Raw genomic sequence first — 21,135 nt, 5'->3', positions numbered from 1 at the left:
TCCGGCATTGTGCTGGGTACGTAGGCGTAAAGAATAAATGATTCATGACTCCTCTAGGATCTTACCACATACATAATGGAAGAAAACTAGTTTAAACAAACATCAAGTAACATATATTTCCATGTGTGCTACAAAACAGAAGGCCTCACAAGGAGACAGAATTTTAATTAATTAACACATATGGCTTAAACTTATGATAAAATTTTCTGCGACCTTTTCGCAAACTGGCAATTTGGGACTTGGGTCTTCTTACCAAAGAACACTTAGCTCTTGTTGCCTAAAACCTTGAAGAAACAAACCAAAAACTGTTAGCAGAAATCACAAGAAATTTACTTACTTTAACAAGTTGATCAAGAGACGGGCAAATCCCTGCATCATGCTGATTTCCAGTTTTGGAATTGATACCAGCTCATACAATAACTTGATAAAAAGAACATGATCTTCTTTGCTAAATTTTCTCCCATAAAGTCGAATATATCTGCAACAGAAAAATCCATATAGCCTTTAAAAATAAATCACCCATATTCACTGCCAAAGTGTGGAAGCAGCATGAATGTCCATCGATGGATGAATGAATAAACAAAATGCAGTGTGTATTTGTGGTGTGTGTGTGTGTGTGTGTGTGTGTATTATTATGATGCTGTGAAATTAGCCAATCATAAAAGACAAATACTGCAGGATTCCACTTACATGCAGTATCTAAAATAATCAAACTCATTGAAACAAAAAGTAGAATAGTAGTTACCAGGGACAAGTGGAGGTGGGGCACACAAGGAAACACGGAGTTATTCAAGGAGTACAGGGTTTCAGTTATGTAAGATGAAAAAGTTCTTAAGATCCGTTGTACAATGTACATATTGCTAATAATACTGTAGTGTACACTTAAAAATTGTTAAGAGTAAATTTGTTTTTGCCACAATAAAAAAAATATGTATTATGACACCTTAATTTCAAATGCCCTTGATGTTAAGCATTTTATATCTTTACTCATTATGTAGGAAAAATTATTGTTTTAATTAAGACTAACAAATAATAATTTAATTAACAAAAGGCTTATAATGATAACTGAATTCTCATCAACATTCAATGACCAATTAAAATACTGTTGTCTTATTGTTGTTTGGTCTTAACTGCCTTTGGCCATTAGTATTCCTAAAAGGGGTTCCTTTGTCCCCTTCCTTTTATTAAGCAAGGGCTCATTCAAGAGAATTATCTGTTTATATATAACTCCTAAAACTACTTAAAAACAGCTTATTACAATATAAAGAATAAAACAGAACAAGAGAGTACAGATACAGAAGTTTACTGTTTTAACCAGAATCTTTGAAGAAGGAATAATGGTTTGCTTAGAATCCTAAAATACTCAAGTTACATAACTTGTAATACCATGTGTTTCTGAGTTAACTCATAGTTATACTAAAATTAAGTTACTATCAAAAATAATATAGTATTTTACCTCAAAGTTACACATTTTTAGTTTAACTTTAGATAACCAAGAATCCTAAAATACACAAGTTACATAACTTACAATACCATGTGTTTCTGAGTTAACTCATAGTTATACTAAAATCAAGTTACTATCAAAAATAATATAGTATTTTACCTCAAAGTTATACATTTTTAGTTTTTTAACTTTAGATAACCAAGAATCCTAAAATACACAAGTTACATAACTTATAATACCATGTGTTTCTGAGTTAACTCATAGTTATACTAAAAAATTAAGTTACTATCAAATATAGTATTTTACCTCAAAGTCACACATTTTTAGTTTTTTAACTTTAGATAACCAAGGTAATCAAAAGCATTAACTACAAGCAAAGGAAAAGGTGTCCTAAAAAGATGACTAATTATAGACTATTTTAAGGATGCATAAGTAAAACTTAAGTAACCAAAACTTACTTAGAACAAATTAGTGAACACTTAAAAATCATAAACACCTTTGAGAAAGAATCATTTTACAAATATATAAACCAACAGAAAAGATGTTATTAATATTCCTTATATGTTCTTTAGCACTGCCCCAATAGCTAAGATCAAATTGAATTTACGCTTAACTTCTAAAATTAGGATATCTAACTGCTTTTCCTTTCCAGAAATTCCTCAAAATTCTTGGTCCACTACAAACATACTTTTTCATTTTCCCAGGCTGTTGTGCATTTATTTATTCATTCAGCTCTTTTCTCGTTTCAAGACAGAATCCCATGATTTCACCTTAATACTCTGTGAGCGGGTAGTACAGACCGCAGAGCGATGAGAGTGAGTTACTGTTTTGCTTCTGCCAGGAATTACCGTGCAAGTTTCTTAACCACACTGGGCCGGTAAAGCAAATGGAATAGTGAAGGCAATATATAAAAACCCTAAGCCCAGGGCTACCAGAGGCACTTTAAGTTGCTGAATAAACGTGGTACAGCCTCCTGCAGCCTCCCCTCAAGTTCACTCTAAATTCTGGAGTAAAAGGTGGAAGCAACACTACTTTCAAATGAAAGCAAACTATATTCCTAAAAACTACAGTGAGAAGAGTTCAAAGAACCATCCTTTGCTTTCAGTAGCTACTTCAGGTCTAGCCAGGACTGTGGATGCCCCTGGAGCTCTGTACTTAACTCTCCTCTGTGGCTAGGATACTTCTGGGGAAAAATTGGGGAAACATGGCTTTAAGTCACCGAAATAACTTAGCTACAGTCCATTGCATTTACTACAGTAGAAAGGCAACTATATGCTTAACATTAGGAACACAAAATTCAGAACCCCAAATTTAATATTATGAAAAGACCAACAGGGGGATTCCTAGAGGAGGTAGAACTGCTGACAAAACTAGAGATGTTAGGGGATTACTCAGAAAGAAACCTTCTATTTCCCCTGTCAACCAGGAAACAGTTCTTGTCAATCAGAAAGTGGTTCTTGTCTCAGCATTTCTCAAAATGCAGTCCAAGAAAAATTTGTTCTGAAGAGCACAAGAAGTATTATAAGAAGAAAATTAATAATTGCTTTTCATAAAAATTGAGAAATTCTGTTCACAATAAAACACTATTAAAAGTGAAAAGCCCAATCTGATTATTTGGAATACATCCACCTGAGAAAGTACTCTTATGCAAATTACATAAGAACTCCTTCAAATCAGTAAAAGACACAACCAGATTTAAAAAAAAAAAAAAGGGCAAAAGACTCAGGCAGGCACTTCTCAGAAGACAACATACAGATGACTAATAAGCATATGTAAAGATACTCAACACCCTTACTCACCAGTAAAAGCAAATTAAAACCACAGTAAGAAGGTATCACTTTACACCCACCAGACTGACTAAAACTAAAAAGCCTAATAATACCTAGTTTGGGTGAGAATGTGGAACAACTGGACATTTCATATGTTAATGGTAGGTGTATAAAGTCGTATACCCACTTTGGAAAAAGTGCCTTGATAATACCTAACAAATGTCTATTAGACTGTTTAAAATGCGTATTCCTGAGTTCCATCTTAAATCTAGACCATTAAAATACCAGGGCTGTGAAATGCGATAAAATGTTCAAAAGAAAGAAAAAAATACTCGGGTGGAGACTAAGAATCTTCATTTTTCAAAAACTACTCCAGTTGGTTTTTCTGTATATTTATGTTCAAAAATCCTACTTTTGACCATATTGATAATCTTTTCTTTTTCCAATTTTCACTTTAAGTTTTAGAACTAAAAATTATCATTAGATGTCTCAAAATACTTGAAAACCTTGGTAACAGTCATGATTGATCTTTTGAACAGAGTATTTCCTAAACTATCCAGAATATATAGATGATGTCATTATGTTCCATCCTCCCACAGGGGAGAAAAACTATGAAAGATAATACAAAAGCACTTTTTAATTGCTTCCTTCCTCATCACAACCTTATACTGTATTAATCAAATGCTTTAATTTTTAATCTCAAGCAAAGAAAAGCGGTAGCACACCAGGAACAGTGGTTATTTAATAAAGTGTGCAATACTGCCAAGGTTTTTTCTACTATACAACCTGAAGAGTTTACTATTCATTACAAGGAAGTTTGAAGTAATATAAAATTATACATTACTGAAATGAACTAAGAATTAGAGCTTGACAAAAGGCTAAAAATACTGGTTTCAATACAAGCTTTGTCATTCACCAGTTATTTTTAAGGCAATTGCTGGGTTTCTAAGGTTCTAACTTTATCCATCAATCAAGTAAAATTAATACAATTTCAGAACAACATTAAGACTATTTGTAATTATAAAAGATATTAAGACATTTAGCAATGACATTTAATCTTAAGTAAATGCTTTATTTTGGGTAGTCCTACTCAAAAGACAAAAAAATGGAATTTTACTTATAAAATTTAAAAACTAGAGTTTAACTATATTCATTTAAAACACCGATGGATCTTTTTTTTTTTTGGAAAGATTTTATTTATTTGAGAGAAAGCACAAGCAGGGGGAGGGGCAGAGGGAGAAGCAGGCTCCCTGCTAAGCAGGGAACACCATGTGGGACTCAATCGCTTTTAAAAAATCCTACATCTAGGGTCGCCTGGGTGGCTCAGTCAGTAGAGTGGTTGAGCATCTGACTTGATTTAGGCTCCATGCTCAGTGGGGAGTCGGCTTGAGATCCTCTCCCTCTTCCTCTTCCTCTCTCCCCCACCCCCGCCTTGCACTCTCTCTCTCTCAAATAATCTTAAAAAAAAAAAAAACAACACACTCCACATCTAGCAATACATCCGAAGTAAAAATCTAGAATATCAAAGTCAAAATGCCAAAGTTTTTCACTGCACATTTGCAGTAAAATTTTCCTGCGGAAAAAAAAAAGGAAGCTGACATAAGAGAATGGTTTGTTAAATTGTGGTTTATGCCTTTAGATATAATGCAGTCATTTAAAATTATGTTTTTAAAGAACTCTGGTGGATGTGAAATGAAATGTCTTATTTAAAAAAAAACAAAGCAGGATACAAGGGGCACCTGGGTGGCTCAGTCAGTTAAGCTCAGGTCATGATCTGGGGGTCCTGGGATCAAACACAGAGAGGGGCTCCCTGCTTCGCAGGAGCCTGCTTTTCCCTCTGCCTCTGCCCTGTCCCTGCCCCCTGCTTGTGCTTGTGCTCTCTAACATGCACTCTCTCTCTCTGTCAAATAAATAACATCTTTTTTTTTTAAGATTTATTAATTTAGGGGCGCCTGGGTGGCTCAGGTGCCTCTCCCATTCCCCCCCCGCTTGTGTTCCATCTCTTGCTGTGTCTCTGTCAAATAAATAAATAAAATCTTTAAAAATAAAAAAGACTTATTATTTATTTGAGAGAGAGCACAGAAGGAGAGCAATGTGGGGCTCAATCCCAGGACCCTGGGATCATGACCAGAGCTGAAGGCAGACGCTTAACCGACTGAGCCACCCAGGCGCCCCAATAAAATCTTTTTTAAAAAAGGCAAGATACAAAACATATATGAATACAACCAAAGAAAAATATATAATCATACATTAAGATTAAAAGATAAAACAAGACACCATAACACATTACCTCTATGGTAAAATGGAGTGATTTTCATGTTTTCCTATATACCTTTGTTTATTCTAACTTTCTTAAGTAAAAAGGTATTATTTTTGTAATTAAAATTAACATCTAAAAACATTCCATATCAAATTTGTTGTAAAACACAATGTTTAAAATTAGGTAATCAATATTTCTGCATTTCTACATTTCTTTTAATAAAAACAATCCTTATCAAAGACTACTAAAGTCCTATTTAAAAGAGCACAGGAGTCAGGTTGTGGGGTTCTCCCTAGCCAAAAATGACACCAGAGCATGAATCACGGTAATTACCTGCGATGTATGTTTAAATCCATTGAGTTCATAATGAAACTAAAAAATATAAATACAAACAAAAGAAAAACTCCACAGATTATGCCCTTGAAGAATGCTATGGGACCAAATCATTATCTTAAAAACTGGTAAATAGGGCGCCTGGATGGCTCAATCTGTTAAGCCTCGGACTCCTGATTTCAGCTCAGGTTGTGATCTCAGCTGATCTCAGCTCTGTTAGATCCAACCCTCCCTCGGATGAGCCCACACTCCGCGTGAGTCTGCTTGAGTTTCTCTCCCTCTGCCCCTCCTCCTGCTTGTATGGGCATGCGTTCTCTCTCTAAAATAAATAAATCTTTAAAAAAAACTGGTAAATAAAGAGAACCGATGAAACATTTATCCTGGCTTCTATAAGAATTGTACCTCAGGGTAAACAATAGTTCAGGAGCAAAAGTTTTTTAGAGAACTTCAGCTAATAAGCAAAGAACCATTTTGCAATCTCTAAAGAATGCACAATGGCTATTAACATCACAAAAAGAGAACCAGGGATTACACTTCTCCTGATAAAAGTATACCATATACCTAATACCTAGTCTTGAAAAAGAAAGTGAAATTTTATGTGCTGAATAGAAGCAACAAAATCAATGACTGTATGTCTTTAACATTTCAATCAGACTTTGACTAAAGGTAATTAAAATTATATAATAAAGCTGACTTTTTTAAAAGACAAAAAATGAGATTACAGAAACTGTGCCCTCTTTTCAATCTTCTGTGGAATACCTATAAAACTGGTCATAAACTCACTTAATTCTAACATGGACATTATTCTGGCCGAACAGTCTGGTAATAATAAAATATAAATTAGAAAATATTAAGATGGTATAACAAAAAGAAACCAAATTATTTAAAAAGTCTTAATTAAATAGCCAGTATCAGACTTAAGGCATTCCCCTTCTAAGAGGCACTTCTTTATTTATTTTTTATTATTATGTTAATCACCATACATTACATCATTAGTCTTTGATGTAGTGTTCCACGATTCGATTCGTTGTTTGCGTATAACACCCAGTGCTCCATGCAGAACGTGCCCTCTTTAATACCCATCACCAGGCTAACCCATCCCCCCACCCCCTCCCCTCTAGAACCCTGTTTGTTTTTCAGAGTCCATAGTCTCTCATGGTTCGTCTCCCCCTCTGATTCCCCCTCTTCATTCTTCCCCTCCTGTTATCTTCTTCTTTTTTTTTTTAACATATAATGTATTATTTGTTTCAGAGGTACAAATCTGTGATTCAACAGTCTTACACAATTCACAGCAAGAGGCACTTCTTTAAAACCAAAAACCTTTAAAGGTCTACAACCTTTAAAACCAGACACATTCAAGACAATAACGACTATTCTTACTATTATTATTTAGCATTATTCTGAATCTAGAGATTAAAGGGTAAACTAGGAAACACAAATAGGCGTAACTGTTTCAGGAAGGGTAAAAGAGTATGTTGTCAATGCTATGATTTTCCCTAAAACATCTAAATCCAGCAACAAGAAAAACCCACTTTTATTTTTTATTTTTTTTTAAAGACTTTATTTATTTATCTGACAGACAGCGAGAGAGAACGCAAGCAGGGTGAGTGGGAGAGGGAGAAGCAGGCTTCCTGCTGAGCAGGGAGTCCGATGTAGGGCTCGATTCCAAGACCCTGGGATCATGACCTGAGCCGAAGGCAGACGCTTAAGGACTGAGCCAGCCAGGTGCCCCCGAAAAACCCACTTTTAGACTAAATAAGAAAATACACAGAATATGTTTTTTAAAATTGGCAGCCTTCCTTACGGTAACCAGATAAAAAATAGTGGTAAATGGAGGTAAACTGTTCCATTCATAATATCAACAAGAAGATTCATTAGAAATTTCTCTGAAAGAGGGCGCCTGAGTGGCTCAGCCGGTTAAGCATCTGACTTTGGCTCAGGTCATGGTCTCAGTGTCCTAGGACTGAGCCCTGCATGGGGCTCCCTGCTCAGCGGGGAGTCTGCTTCTCCCTCCCCTTGCCCCACCCCCCTGCCTGTTCTTTCTCAGACACATAAATAAAATCTTTTTAAAAAAGGTAATTTCTCTAAGAGAAATGTATAGGAATTACATTTTTCTTTTCGGTTTAGATATTTATTTTTAGGAATTACATTTTTCTTTTCGGTTTAGATATTTATTTTTAGGAATTACATTTTAAAACAATAAAACTGTACTAAAATGCAAAATATCTGAATAAATGGTGAGACATAACAATTTTTAAAACTATGTCTTAATACCTGACGCCTAGAGGTAAATGGTCATGGTAATTATATTTGCTTTAAAATAACTGTCAATGAGATGCCTGAAAAAACTCTTCCCTCTAACCAGAAAAAAACAATAAACAAAACAAAAAAACCAAACTCCGTCCCCACTTTACTGTCTTTTCCTTCTGTTCCTAAGATATCACCAATGACAAAAATAAAAAAAGGCAAAATGTGCAGAGAAAGCCAGAAGATCAGGAATTAATTACTTTGACTTTATTCCAGGACTAAGTCCTTCATCGTAGCACATAATATTAAAAATGCAGACACAGCTTCTCATTACTAGGAATAGTGAGTGAAGAGATAAAATGTAGGGTTTTCTCATAAATCCACCTCTCCTTCTCTTTTCACTCAATTACCCATGTAATCAAAATGCATTTCTAGATGTGAGGAATTATGTATTGGAAAACTTAAATATACAGAAGTAAGGGAGATAAACGAAGTACTATCAGTTTTGTGATTTTTTTTTTAACCAATGTTTCATCATAGATGAGTGTCCACTGAACTGAATCTTCAAAGATCAGAAAGCTGTCATCACTCTGAATAAGCAACCAAGGGTCAAGAAAATCTGAGCATTTGGGGAAAGAGGCTCCGGAACAGGCACAGAGACAGCTCTAGGGAGAGGAACAGAGCAAGAACAGCATACTTCTATGACAAAAAGACACAACCAAGAGAATGTTCCTTATTTTCTCATTTCACTTCCCAAGAGGTCAAGCTGAGAATCAAGAAAAGGGATGCACTATCACACACACAAAAAAACAAATAACAATAAAGGATATTAATTCCAAGGGCCTGCTGACATGGAAGAAAGGCAAATTAGGTGTTATCTAAAGTGGAGAATATCTTATGTTGCCATGCTCTAGATTGCTCTGCAACTCCCAACGTTATCATCAACTCTGAATAGCCAGTGTATTTATTGATTTCAACACAGCAGCCAAGCCAGCAGGAGCAGCACAGTTCTACAAATTTGCAGAGAATTCAAAGTGTTCTAGGTCAGTCCCTCGGGCAAGTCATTTAATCTCAAGACCTGGGTTCCCTCACAAGGCTATGGTGATGGGTAAGAGATTAATGTACAAGAAAGACATTCTAATTTAACTGATCTGAAATGGGCCCCGAGTACCAGTTGTTTTTATGCTTCCCAGACGTTTCACTACATTTGAGAACCACTGCACCTTAACAGACTGACAGGAGTACAAGATATGGTGGTTTAAAATCTATTTCAACCACTAAAAATGAAATACTTATACACTGTTTCAATTAGTATTTCCTCAGTTATGAGGCTAAATATATCTTAAGATATTTGCTTACTATATATTTTCTTGTGAATTATTTGTTCATATCCTTAAAAGCCTGTCTATCCTTTAAGGCTTCCTCTTTGACAGTCTTCCTTCATTCCCAACCAAAAGTGCTATCTCTGTCCTCTCTCTCTCTTAACAGCTTGTACCAAATGAGTATGTTCCACATTCTATTTCTTACTGCAGTTATACATGTATATATTATAATGTTTCTTTAGATGACTAATGGGTAAGGATGGCAGGGACTATGCCTCTATACATATATAACCCTCAACTCTAACCAAAGAATGAAACAAGGTGGACATTCTGAGAAACATCTTTTCAGCTGACCAAATGTATGAGTGCATCTTGAGAAATATACTGGCTTACATAATTAAAAACAGCTCACAAGAACTAGTTCTATTTAAAAAAAAAAAACCCTTCAAACAATAAATATTTTACCAAATTAAGCAAATTGGCCTTAAAACATTGAGTAGGTTTCCAAAACACACTATAAAACAGGTCTATTATCTTTACCAAGTATAGTAATTCTGACAGAAGGCCCTAAATGGACAAGGAGAGCTGAAGTACACACTTCTCTTTATCCCCATCTATACCACAGGCTAAACAATACTCACTGGAGTGTCAGCATATTGTATTTCAGAGTTATATCCTTTATGACTTATTATAACTGACATGACAATTTCTGCAGTAATACAGTCATTCACTATTAATACCTAATAATGATCCCTCTATTCTTTTCCCAGTTGCTTCTCTCTAGAGTCAGGGACAAGGGGCATTCATCTCTTGAAATGCTTTCTGAATGTCACTTAAAGGCCAGACATGGCAAAAGGGAGTGGAAAGTAACAAATGGTCCTGGAGCATACAGCCTAGAGGGAGAGAGATAACTGATTTATTTCAGAATGTGCTCCAAATACAGACTTTAACAGTTATGTGGTCGACTTATTTATATCTTTGTTCCCCCACATTAAATGGCTTTCTCAAGATTCCTGCTTACCTAACCAAATCCCACCTCAAGGCTCAGGTGCCATTCTTCCCCTGGTGGCCTTCCCAGGCTAAACAGCCTGCGAGTTTCCTTCCTCTGGCACACATGGTTAAGAGCAAGCCCTGTGGTCATCAGACAAATCAGCTAATACCGTACCTAAGTCTCATTTCTTCAAAGGTAAAACTGGGATAACAAACGTACCTACAATTCATAGGGATGTTTGTGAAAATTAAGTGAAATAATGACTGTAAAATCATTAGCATAGTGCTGGCACACTCTGAGGTCTCAACATATGCTAGGTAGTATCGGTGCCACTCATTCAATAATCTATTAACTAATGCTCTCTTGCAAGATCCCGCAGTTTACTGATTTTTTAACCTGTTGGAACTTTCCGTTTTTACCCCTCGTATCTTTGTGGCTCAAGGTGTAGGTGTTGATTAGATGATCTGAATTACAGAAAGAAACCTGTAAAATCAGTAGCTTTCATATTTTAGGAGCCACAACCCACCATTATAAATATATAACCCAGTATTATACATAAACATATACAAAACTGAAAAAAAATACATAAAAAACTGAAATTAAGGTCATAAACATTCAGCCTTATTACTTCTAAATTTACTCTAATAATTCTAATTTAGTTCACCAGCAAACAAACAACCCCCTCAAAACAAACAAACAAAAAACTGGTCAAGACCTAAATTGATTTCACAATGCTTTGGCCATAACCCACAAATGAAAAATTCTCTATTAAGCACTTATAAATGAACATATAGATGAAAAATTGTGAGACCATACAAACTAAAAAAAAAAAAAAAAACTCCACAAAACGAAAAAGTTTTAAGATATTTGTCTAATTATGCTTTTTTAAAAATCACATTTTAAATCATTCTGGAATTTGTTAAATGGTAACTTTTTTCCTGCCATACACAAAATAGGGACCACTGTTTGGTATATGTTGGCAGAAATTTGACAATATTTTATTTACTGGGATGTCTGGAAGTAACCCACCTCCCCTCATAAGAGAAAATATCCCAACTAAACTCTTTAGGAATCCGCCCAAAATATAAACTAGACTCTAATGCAAAAGATTGCATTCATAAAGTTTCTTACTCTAAAAACTTCTACCTCATCCTTGGTTTAAAAAAGAAATTTGTCAGAAAACAAAATGAAATACTCACACTTAAGAGCCCAAAGATTACTAACACATTTCTTTTAGAGTACCTACCATTAGGAGATTAGAAAGCATTTTTAATTCTTAAGCAATTTCCAATTTATATGAACTACAATACTATTCTCAAACCCATTTCAAAGGTGTTAATTTTTTCTTGGGAAGGGAAAAAGTCTTTACTATATTTTGATTTTTATCTTTAAAGCTTTTTTTTTCTTTTTAAGTAATCTCTACCCCCAATGTGGGGCTCAAACTCACAACCCTGAGATCAAGAATCGCATGCTCTTCTGATCGAGCCAGCCAGACACCCCTTTACTTTATTTTTAGACTCTAAAATTTAGGGTCTATTTATTGTGAAAAAAAGCCGAAATAGCATAAAAAGGCGATGATCACTACCAAAACTGTATGGTTCACCTGTTCAAAAACTGTATTAACTACACTCTAAATTATTTAGTACTAAATAAACATAACAATCATTATAGATTTATTTTTAAATTAAAGTCTCAAACTCACTGATGCAACCAATATAATCTGCTTTATTCTCTAATTAACTTTGCTAAACCCACTCCCCCCAGACTCCCACTTTGGATTATGAAACACACCATTCTCTTCTTTAACCAAAATGCTCCTTCCCTCTGTTTCTTTCACTAAATAGGTAATTTTCTTTTGAATCCCATATTAGAATAGAGGATTTCATTTCCAGACACCTGGGTGGCTCAGTGGTTAAGCGACTACCTTCGGCTCGGGTCGTAATCCTGGAGTCCCGGGATCAAGTCCCGCATCAGGTTCCCTGTGCTCAGCGGGGAGTCTGCTTCTCCCTCTGACCCTCTCCCCTCTCAGGCTCTCTCTCACTCTCTTTCAAATAAAGAAATAAAATCTTAAAAAAAAAATAGATCTCATCCCGTATTTGTTTTCTCCATTTTGACTGTAAAAGTAGTAATTTCTTAGAATTCCATAATGCTTTAGTTTACAAAGACCAAAAAATTAATTATAATATCAGAGTACAAATGAATGCATATATACTGCCGTACTGCTGTAGTAAATGCTGGGAGAGGAGGAAAGGAAGTAAACATGGAGGACACTGACCTCAAGAAGGCTCACAGTAGAGGGAAGATTAAATACAAAGACTACAAAAGCACAAACAAGGGATCAAGAGAGAGTACACTAAAAGGGAAGAAATGCTGAGTGTAGGCCGAATATGGAAGTAGCCAACCTCAAGATTCCAAATGGGAATATTTATAGTATGCGCTGCTTTTAACATTCCAGTGGCTGTGTCAATGAATGAATATACAGGTTTTGGTTGGTTGCTTGCTGTTGCTGTTATTACCCTGTTCTCAGCTTGCCATTCACACTGTATGAGATTCTGATCTAATTTTCTACACAGGTTAGAAACACAGATTTGGATTTTGTATTAAAAAGGAGAAAAGGAGAGCAGTGAGAGAAGATTCACTAGAGGTAAGTCTCTTTAACAGAAAAGTTAACACCTGGGTTCCAAAATGAGAAAATGGGTTAAGAAGCTGTGCCCTTATTTACTACTAAATAAACAAGCATCCCTTAAAAAAGCAAGAAACTGTCTCCATTTTAGTTCAGTCAAGAACATATATTTCAAAGACAATTTTATTTTATAACACTGCAGCAAGACCACTTGGGAAAATTGTTTTAAATGATACATTCACATTTCTGAACAAGGAATAGTACTGTTTTATTAATTTTTTTTCCCTAACTGCCCTTCTCAGTGCCTCCATTTAGGGCATTAAAACACACTGGTCAGATAAGAATTTTTTTTAAGTAATGACCTTATAATTCATATTTACTTTCCTCAAGTTTCTTGATGGAGCTATTCCTTGTCTAGGCTGTCCTTAAAGAACAAAAATGTGTACTTACAGAAAAAGCAGCACACTGGAACTTCCCAAGAGGGAAGAAATCTTTCACTAACATATCCCAAGGGCCAAAACCAGTGCTGGGCCCCCACAAAGCACTCAGAAAATATTTGTTCAAAGACTCCTGCCACCACTCCTTTGCATCCAACTATGTATTAACTACTAAGAACCTCAGTATCTTTGTTTTTAAAATGGAGAGAATTCAAGGAAGTCCTGGTTGACCCAGGACGGATTCTATGTCTCCACAGTTAAGAGGGGGAGAAGAACAATGCCAAAATACACAAATGTTCATTAATAAGCTGCCCATGGGGTCTGTATGAAGTAAACCTTAGACAAAACAATGCAAATGGAAACTCAGAAGTAAAACCACAAATTTTACAAGTAGAATTTCACGAGATTGATCAAAGTGATGGATTATCGTTCATTTTTCTAAGCTTGAGAATGGCATCAGTATTGAGTTTTTTGGTTTAATTCCTTTTCCCTTGCAGATACATACTGGAAGCACTTATGAATGAAGTAATATGCTTCAAAAACAATGGGGGGTGCATGGAAGTGGAAGAAACATGATTGGCCATGAGTTGATAATTGAACATAGGTGATGGGTACATAAAGTTCACTATATTATTGTCTTTCTTTGTATATGTGTGATATTTTCCACAATAAAGAATGTTTAAAGGAAAACAAAAAAAGTATTCAAAAACTATTCAAATCATATATATTGACAAATGAGATTCTGCAAAAACATTCAGTTAACTAGTAAGGAGAAAAAATTGACAAGGTGTTTTAAAAGAATGATTAAGGGGCGCCTCAGTGGCTCAGTCATTAAGCATCTGCCTTTAGCTCAGGTCATGATCCTAGGGTCCTGGGATCCAGGCCCACATCAGGTTACCTGCTCAGCAGGAAGCCTGCTTCTCCCTCTCCCACTCCTCCGGCTTGTGTTCCCTCTCTTGTTGTCTCTCTCTGTCAAATAAGTAAAATCTTAAAAAAAATAAAAGAAAAGAATGATTAGAAGAGGTTCTTGAGGGACATCTAACTAGCTCAGTCAGTAGAGGATGTGACTCTTAATCTCAGAGCCATGAGTTCAAGCCCCTCATCAGGCATGGAGCCTACTTAAAAAAGAGAAAAAGAAAGAATGAATGAAAGCAAGTAAGGCAAGAAAGAAACTAAAAAGGTGTTTGAAAAATGGGAAGGGCCTCAAAAAATATATATATATACACATATATATACACACACACACACACACATATATATAATATCTAAGTTTGAGATTGCTATGAAAAATTAAATGTGTGCATGTGTAGGTAGAGGGGATATCTGTATTTTCTGCTCAATTTTGCTTTGAACCTAAAGCTGCTCTAAAAACTAAAGTTGGTTAATTAAAAAAAGAAAGAAAGAAAAGTACAGTTTATTGCAACTTTGTCAGAAAAATTCATGTCCCCAAATAATTTAATTCATTTACTTTGTTTTTCTATGGAAAATCAGCTTTCAAATCAATTCAACAAAGAAATTTTGGTTCCTGTTTTGAGTGTGGTCATATAATAACAAAGGCAAACCTTTTCTACTACTTTCCCTAACTGGTTCTCACTGATCAATGTGGTAATTTGTCAGATTTCAAGATTTTTTACAGGTAGAAAGCACTTCTATTTATTACTTCACAATTTCAACACTTAAACATTAGATATCCAAATAAGTACATCGTGTTAATAGCTGAGATTCAGTGGTTGGAATTTTCTACTTTCTCCCCCAACACAGAGATGATACAAATTTGGGTGCTCCTGTGGTCAGATTATTACTTTCCACAAAAGAAGTTCAGTGTATTTGATAATTCATATCTTGACTAAACTTAAGTTTCCGGTGGTTATATAATCTAATTATCATTATGTGGTTTCAACTGGGATAATCCAATTCCTAACCAAGGCTGTATCATGTTCTTAATAATAATTAAACAAGGAAGTTATAGTTTAATTAGCAAAGCAAATGATCTGTCAGTATAATAGAGTCATTTCATTATAAGAAAACAGCAGAGAACATTTCATTATAACAAGACATTTAAATTTGTTTCATAATACACCAAGTGCACATCCTTCCCTAAAATCAAAATTTTGTTAAAAAAAAAAAGAAACACAAAAGAAAGGATTATGGATGGAGTAAACTTTAGGAAATAGTAGGCTATTCACTTGTTTTCCCTCCTCCAGACCAATTTAAAGGAACACAGAGCTAGAAAGGCCTTTTGGGACTAACTCAGTGATTTTTCGAACAACATGTTTCAGAGCCCTGAGCAGGCTTTCAGGGGTTCTATAATCAGTGAAGTGTTAAAAAGAAAAAAGTCAGTGCAACTTTATCCAGCCCGAGGAGCCCAATATTGTGTTTAAGATTTTGCTTTTATAGAACAGTCCTTGGGTAAGTTTTAAGTTTGAAAAACCACTAAGAGTCTATACTCCTCCCACTTTCTGAAAGAGGACCCTAAAGCTGAGAGACATTAAGCAAGACCAAGATGATAATAATATTCACAGCAAAGCCAGGTATAGATCAACTGACGTCTTCAAACTAGACCTCACCACACATGAAAGGTCCAGAGGGAAAAGGGAGAAATAATAAGTTTCAAGATTATCTTTCTTCAACTCCGTCATTCTCTACATGGACCGTACCAGTTATCCACCAACACCTTTCACTTCGAGTCCAGGAGCTGTCTTTAGTGCTGTTTTCCAAAGACCATTAGGTTTGTGCCTCTCTTCTCCAATTGTTTCCCTGCTTCTTAAAAACATTCCCTGTGATATTACCTCATGCAGTTCTAATACTTTAACTTGTCCATACAAGAGAGCTTGTATTTTACCACAGGGCCAATTTTTGAAGTACACAGAAATAACCTTTCTTCACAGAGATGTTACACAGACCCAGTCTCAAAATGGATTGAAACAGAATGACATTAAGTACTTAAGTGAGGTAAAAAGTAAAAAAAGGAGCAGGAGCCTGAGTATCCCCAAACCAGAACCCTACCCCACACAGACCTGTGATGCCCAGAGTAGGGGTGTCCGGGATCCAGTCCCAGTGCCTCTGAACAGCATTTACACTCTGGTCTTCTTTAGGAATGTGCTTGATCTATAGAACTATTTTCAGTACTTTACAAGCTGCTCAAATAGTCCTTGCAAATAGTCCAAAGAAAGATACACACTGGCCTATTTGAGGCTCTACAGGATAAAAAATAAAATCATGAAACGCCAGACCAGGAATGTTTCTCAGGAATTATTTAGTCCAACCCCCTTTCTTTCACAATACTGAAACACAGGATTAAAGTAATCTTCCCACAGTCACAGAGCTACTGGTAGAAGTTAGATTTTTTCTTTCCTTTTTTTTTTTTTTTTAAGATTTATTTATTTGGCAGAGAGAGATACAGCAAGAGAGGGAATGCAAGCAGGGGGAGTGGGAGAGGGAGAAGTAGGCTCCCTGCTGAGCCAGGAGCCTGATATGGGACTTGATCCCAGGACTCTGGGATCATGACCTGAGCTGAAGGCAGACTCTTAACCGACTGAGCCACCCAGGCACCCCTGCATTTTATTTTCATTACTACTTTCCATTCTTCTACAAAGTACTAAATATGATCACTACTCAGGTAATTGACAGCTGTCATCACATGTTTTGGCATCATTTAGATGTAAACTTGTGCAACACACAAGGCTCATTAAAAAACAAGTGCAACTATAAACAGGTCACCTTAACATGACTTAGGAGAAAAAAAATACACCCAAGATCACAACATGTTCCACCAAGTTCAAAATGTCTCACAGTGCAGTCCTGAGAATCATTTTGCAGCATTTAACCACTGTTACAAAATAAAATTCCGACAGCATTTCTTGCTGGTTATTTAAACATGAATGGTTTGGGGTTCACAGGCTAGTAAGCCTTATGAACTGCAATCTTGCCCTAAACACCAAGGACTGTCTCCACTGTATTTTTAGCTGTTTTTGGTAAAAGCTACTTATACTTAATATGTCAAAAATAATCCAGTTCCAGGTGCTAATTTACCAAGCTTAGTAATATGTCAGAAAACAATGCTTAACTCTGTGTAGATCCAGATTCAGAAATCCAAACCAGCCCTGAAACAAATAATACATGTTAATAAAAAGAAAAAATAAATAAAATAAAAAATAAAAACCCTGAAATAATACATTACATGTTAATAAAAAGAAAAAAAATAAATAAAATAAAACAAAAAGAAAGAAATCCAAACCAGGTACGCATTCACACATTGGTATACTTATATATTGTGCATCTAAAAGAAGCTGTGTCCCCCAAAATGGTTATTCTCCGGTAAATCTAACAAGAATGATTAAAATGGGGGAATTACTGGAACCGACAAAGTAACTTTATTTTTACTGTGCCTAAGTAACACAAACACATAGGAGGCTCACTTGAAAAATCATTTGATGTTAATCAGTTATAAAACATTCCTCTTTTGGAAAGTGGTTCTTCTCCCTGTTGCACTTCTTTTTTTTCAAAGTCTCCCATGAATCCTAAATACATAAACTTCATACTCTAATCAAGAGGAGAGCTGTTAACCTTGACATTTTATGGTCTCTCTTTGAAAAGGGCAAATTAAGTGTTTCAGTTTAGTTTTAATTAAAAAGGTATTACTCCCACCACCACCACCACCACCACCGTCATCAGGAGGAGATGAGAAATTTGTCAGAGGCTCCCTAATAACTGGCAGATAAGAATCATCCTGTGAGGAAATGTAGAGGAGACTATTGCATTACAAAACCCTGAGTCATCACCCAGTTCACTCAGCAGATTTGGGTAAACACTGGATAAGTGACTTATGTCTTGTATGTTTATCCATCCATACCCACATTCATGAACATACAATGTTATCAGATTTTGTGTAGTTAACCAAACAAGACACAGCACAACTTTTTTTTTAAAAAATTCTTCTGACACAGTGAAGATGCCCATCTTGCTGGTTATTTGGACATAAATGGTTTGGGGCATATAAAAAAATAAAAGTCTCTAACCTTTCCCCCCAGACTGTATTTTTACTTGCTTTCCCCCTTATTTTCAGTGGCACTATAGTTTGCGGGGTGTTTGTGCAAAAAAATAGTAACAGTAATAAAAGAATAATTTAACAACTGAAACTGATTTAGGTCATCTATATTCATCTGAGAGACTCAAAAATTAACACAAGCCAGGTACTCATAATGCCCTGGACAATCTGATAGCTCTCTGCTTTATTTTCCTTAGGGTCGCACATTTCCAAAGGAAATGTCACAACTGGAGAAACACACATTTTCCGGAGGTTTTAAGACTCAACATTAACGTCTAGTGTACAGTCCGAGAATGAGCTAAGGGCTGATTTTAAACCAATCTTTTCAATCAAAGCCTGAGCAGGCCCAAAAAAGCAGAACCTACAAGTTCTCTACGGCTTCCTTCCCATTCAGAAAGTTACTAGCCACGAATTGAGGGATACGAAGAGGCGGAGACCGTAGAGGAAGAGCCCGAGGAAACACCAGGAAAAGTCAATAGTTGCTCCCTCATAGATGAATCCTCTGTCTCTCCTCCCTCATGAGCAAAGGTCCAAGGAGGAGCCTTGGGGGACCGCTCACCTCTTTCCCTGGGAGCCCGGTGCCCTCCGGCTCCCCAGGGCCCCGCAGGTCGGAAGACAACAACCCGAACCTTTGGGGAGAAGCAGCAGGGGAGGACGTAGAGGGCTGGTGAGGACCAAGGAGGTCCCGCAGGAAAGTGGCAGGGAGGGGACTTGAGTGCTTCCCAGGCTTCTTGTCGCGATTCTCCGACTACTCCTCCGGGACCACCGGCTGGAGTCCGGGCAGAGTTGAGTCCAGCGGTCCGGTGCGGACAAAGAGCGGCCTCCCCCACCCTCCGCCCCGGACGCCCTCCCACTGAGCCTTTGCCCTCCCCACCCCCCGTGCCCACCCTGCAGGCCCGGACACACTTACGTGGAGAGTTTCCTGGTCCAGAAGAGGCCCCCGGGCCACAGCTCTTGAAGCTGCACGGCCCGGCCCAGGTTGCTTTTGATCTGGGCCAGCTGCAAGTCGGACTCGGCGTCCAGCCGCTCAGCATAGGGCAGCAGCTTGTTGTAGACGATCTCCTTCTGAGGGACGAAGCCCTGCGGGTCCGGGCCGGGAAGCCCGCCGGGCTCCGGGGGATGCCTGCCGTCCGCCCGCTCGGCCGGCTCCATGAGCCTTGGGACACCCCCCCACCCCCTCCCACCCTAACCCTCCCCGGCCCCCACCCCTCTCCGGGCTCCGCCTCCTCCGCGTCGTCGTCGCCCCGCGGCCGCCGGCGGCCCGTCGCCCTCGGCCCGACCGCTGGGCCCCCTCCCCTGGCCGGCGCGCTGCTGGCCCCCGCGCGATCCCGGTTCGTTGGCGGCGGCAGAGGCCGCTCCGCCCGCCCCGCACCGGCTCGGCTGGTGACGCTGCAGCAGCCGGGCCCGCAGATTCCGGACGGGCCTCAAGTCACTTCCGGGGCGGGGCGGGGCGGAGCGACGGCGTCGGAGGAGGTGGCGGCGGCGGGAGCCCAGCGGGCCGCTCCTCCCTCGCCGTGGGGCCGGCTCGGAGCCCGCACCCCCGGGCCTTACCGCCCGAGCGCGAGGCTGCCCCACCGGAAACACGAGGCCGAATTCCAAGCTATTGTCCTCCCTCGCTTGGGGTCGCGCGCCCCCTGCGCTGCCCGCGGGAGCCCGTAGTCGCTGTGCCTTCCGACAAGGCAGTGGGCCTAGTCCCTCACCCTGAGTGTGTGGAAAAACCTAGGTACTCTGTATCCATCTCACTTGTTACTTACAGAAATCTTTGCTCAGTCTCCTTTAAGCCCTCTTTTTGGTCTTCTTCGGGCCGCCCTCATTCGAAAAAAGTGAATGTTGATTCAACAAATATTAATCGAACTACTATTTTGTGTGTCAGACGCTTCTTTTAGGCCCTTGAGACGAGAAGAGCACGTGGTTTCTGGCTTCCAGGGTTTTACCGTCAACTGGAGCTTTAGGGAATAAGCAGTTACAAGACAACACTCTTAGTTGCTGGATATGTACGGGATGCCTTGGGAACACCTAAAGAGGAGTTAGTTCAAACTGGAGGGGTGTCAGGTAGCTTTCGAGACGAGATACATAAAGTTGAGGTTAAAGGCGTTGAGTGCACAGTTGGTTAGGAAAAGGAGGAGAAGGTATATTTTAGCTGAGGGAACAGCTTAGACGCAGCAAGCATGCCCTCCAGGAATTCAGAGAAGTTCAGAATGGCTGCAGATTGCTTGCAAGAGGAGCGCAGGATTGAAACGTAGAAATACTAGGAAGTTTTCAGAACTTTAAACCTAAAAGCAACAAAAGTCTGAAACATTTTACGCATAGGAATGGCATGATAAAATTTACATTTTCGAAGAATCACTCTGACTTTATGTAGAGAATAGATTAAAACAGACTCGAATTGGAAACTGGAGGACCCCTTAAGAAGCTGTGACATACTGATGGCATGGATGTCAGTTGAAATGATTTGAGAACTATTACAGTAAGAAGTATGGCCTGGGCTTGGTAGCTGATTGAATGTGAAGAGTGAAACAATGGGAAGAAACAGGATGATTTCAGATTTCTGGTTTGGGAAGGTGGGTAGATTTAATAAAGTCCTTCCCGGAGGTAGCAGAAACAGATTTGGAGGCTGAATTCCTAAAGGATGGAAAAGTACTTTATGTATGGATCAGGAGGA

At 38.0% G+C, this 21,135-nt stretch overlaps 1 protein-coding gene across 7 annotated transcripts in view; it reads right to left on the bottom strand.

Annotated features, from left to right (window-relative positions):
• The window catches only part of PSME4 (proteasome activator subunit 4), a 109,590-nt gene extending 89,929 nt beyond the window's left edge, over positions 1-19,661 (bottom strand). For 3 of the 7 annotated variants that reach the window (XM_025868843.2, XM_073897708.1, XM_025868844.2), the window contains exons 1-2: positions 19,384-19,658; positions 338-478 (exon numbers count right to left, since the gene is read on the bottom strand). In XM_025868843.2, coding sequence (XP_025724628.1) covers positions 338-478; positions 19,384-19,625 — 383 coding nt within the window. In that variant the 5' untranslated portion in view covers positions 19,626-19,658. Of the gene's footprint in view, positions 1-337; positions 479-14,324; positions 14,414-19,383 lie in introns of all 7 variants that reach the window. The other 4 variants (XM_073897710.1, XM_073897711.1, XM_073897712.1 and 1 more) reach the window with 4 other exon arrangements.
• Between the last annotated feature and the right edge of the window lie 1,474 nt (positions 19,662-21,135).

Source organism: Callorhinus ursinus, unplaced genomic scaffold, assembly GCF_003265705.2.
Source record: "Callorhinus ursinus isolate GAN/ISIS: 27379988/994484 unplaced genomic scaffold, GSC_fseal_2.0 scaffold10, whole genome shotgun sequence".
NCBI lineage: Eukaryota > Metazoa > Chordata > Mammalia > Carnivora > Otariidae > Callorhinus > Callorhinus ursinus.
Note: the sequence above shows the minus strand (reverse complement) of the source record. Positions and strands in the feature narration are given on the sequence as shown.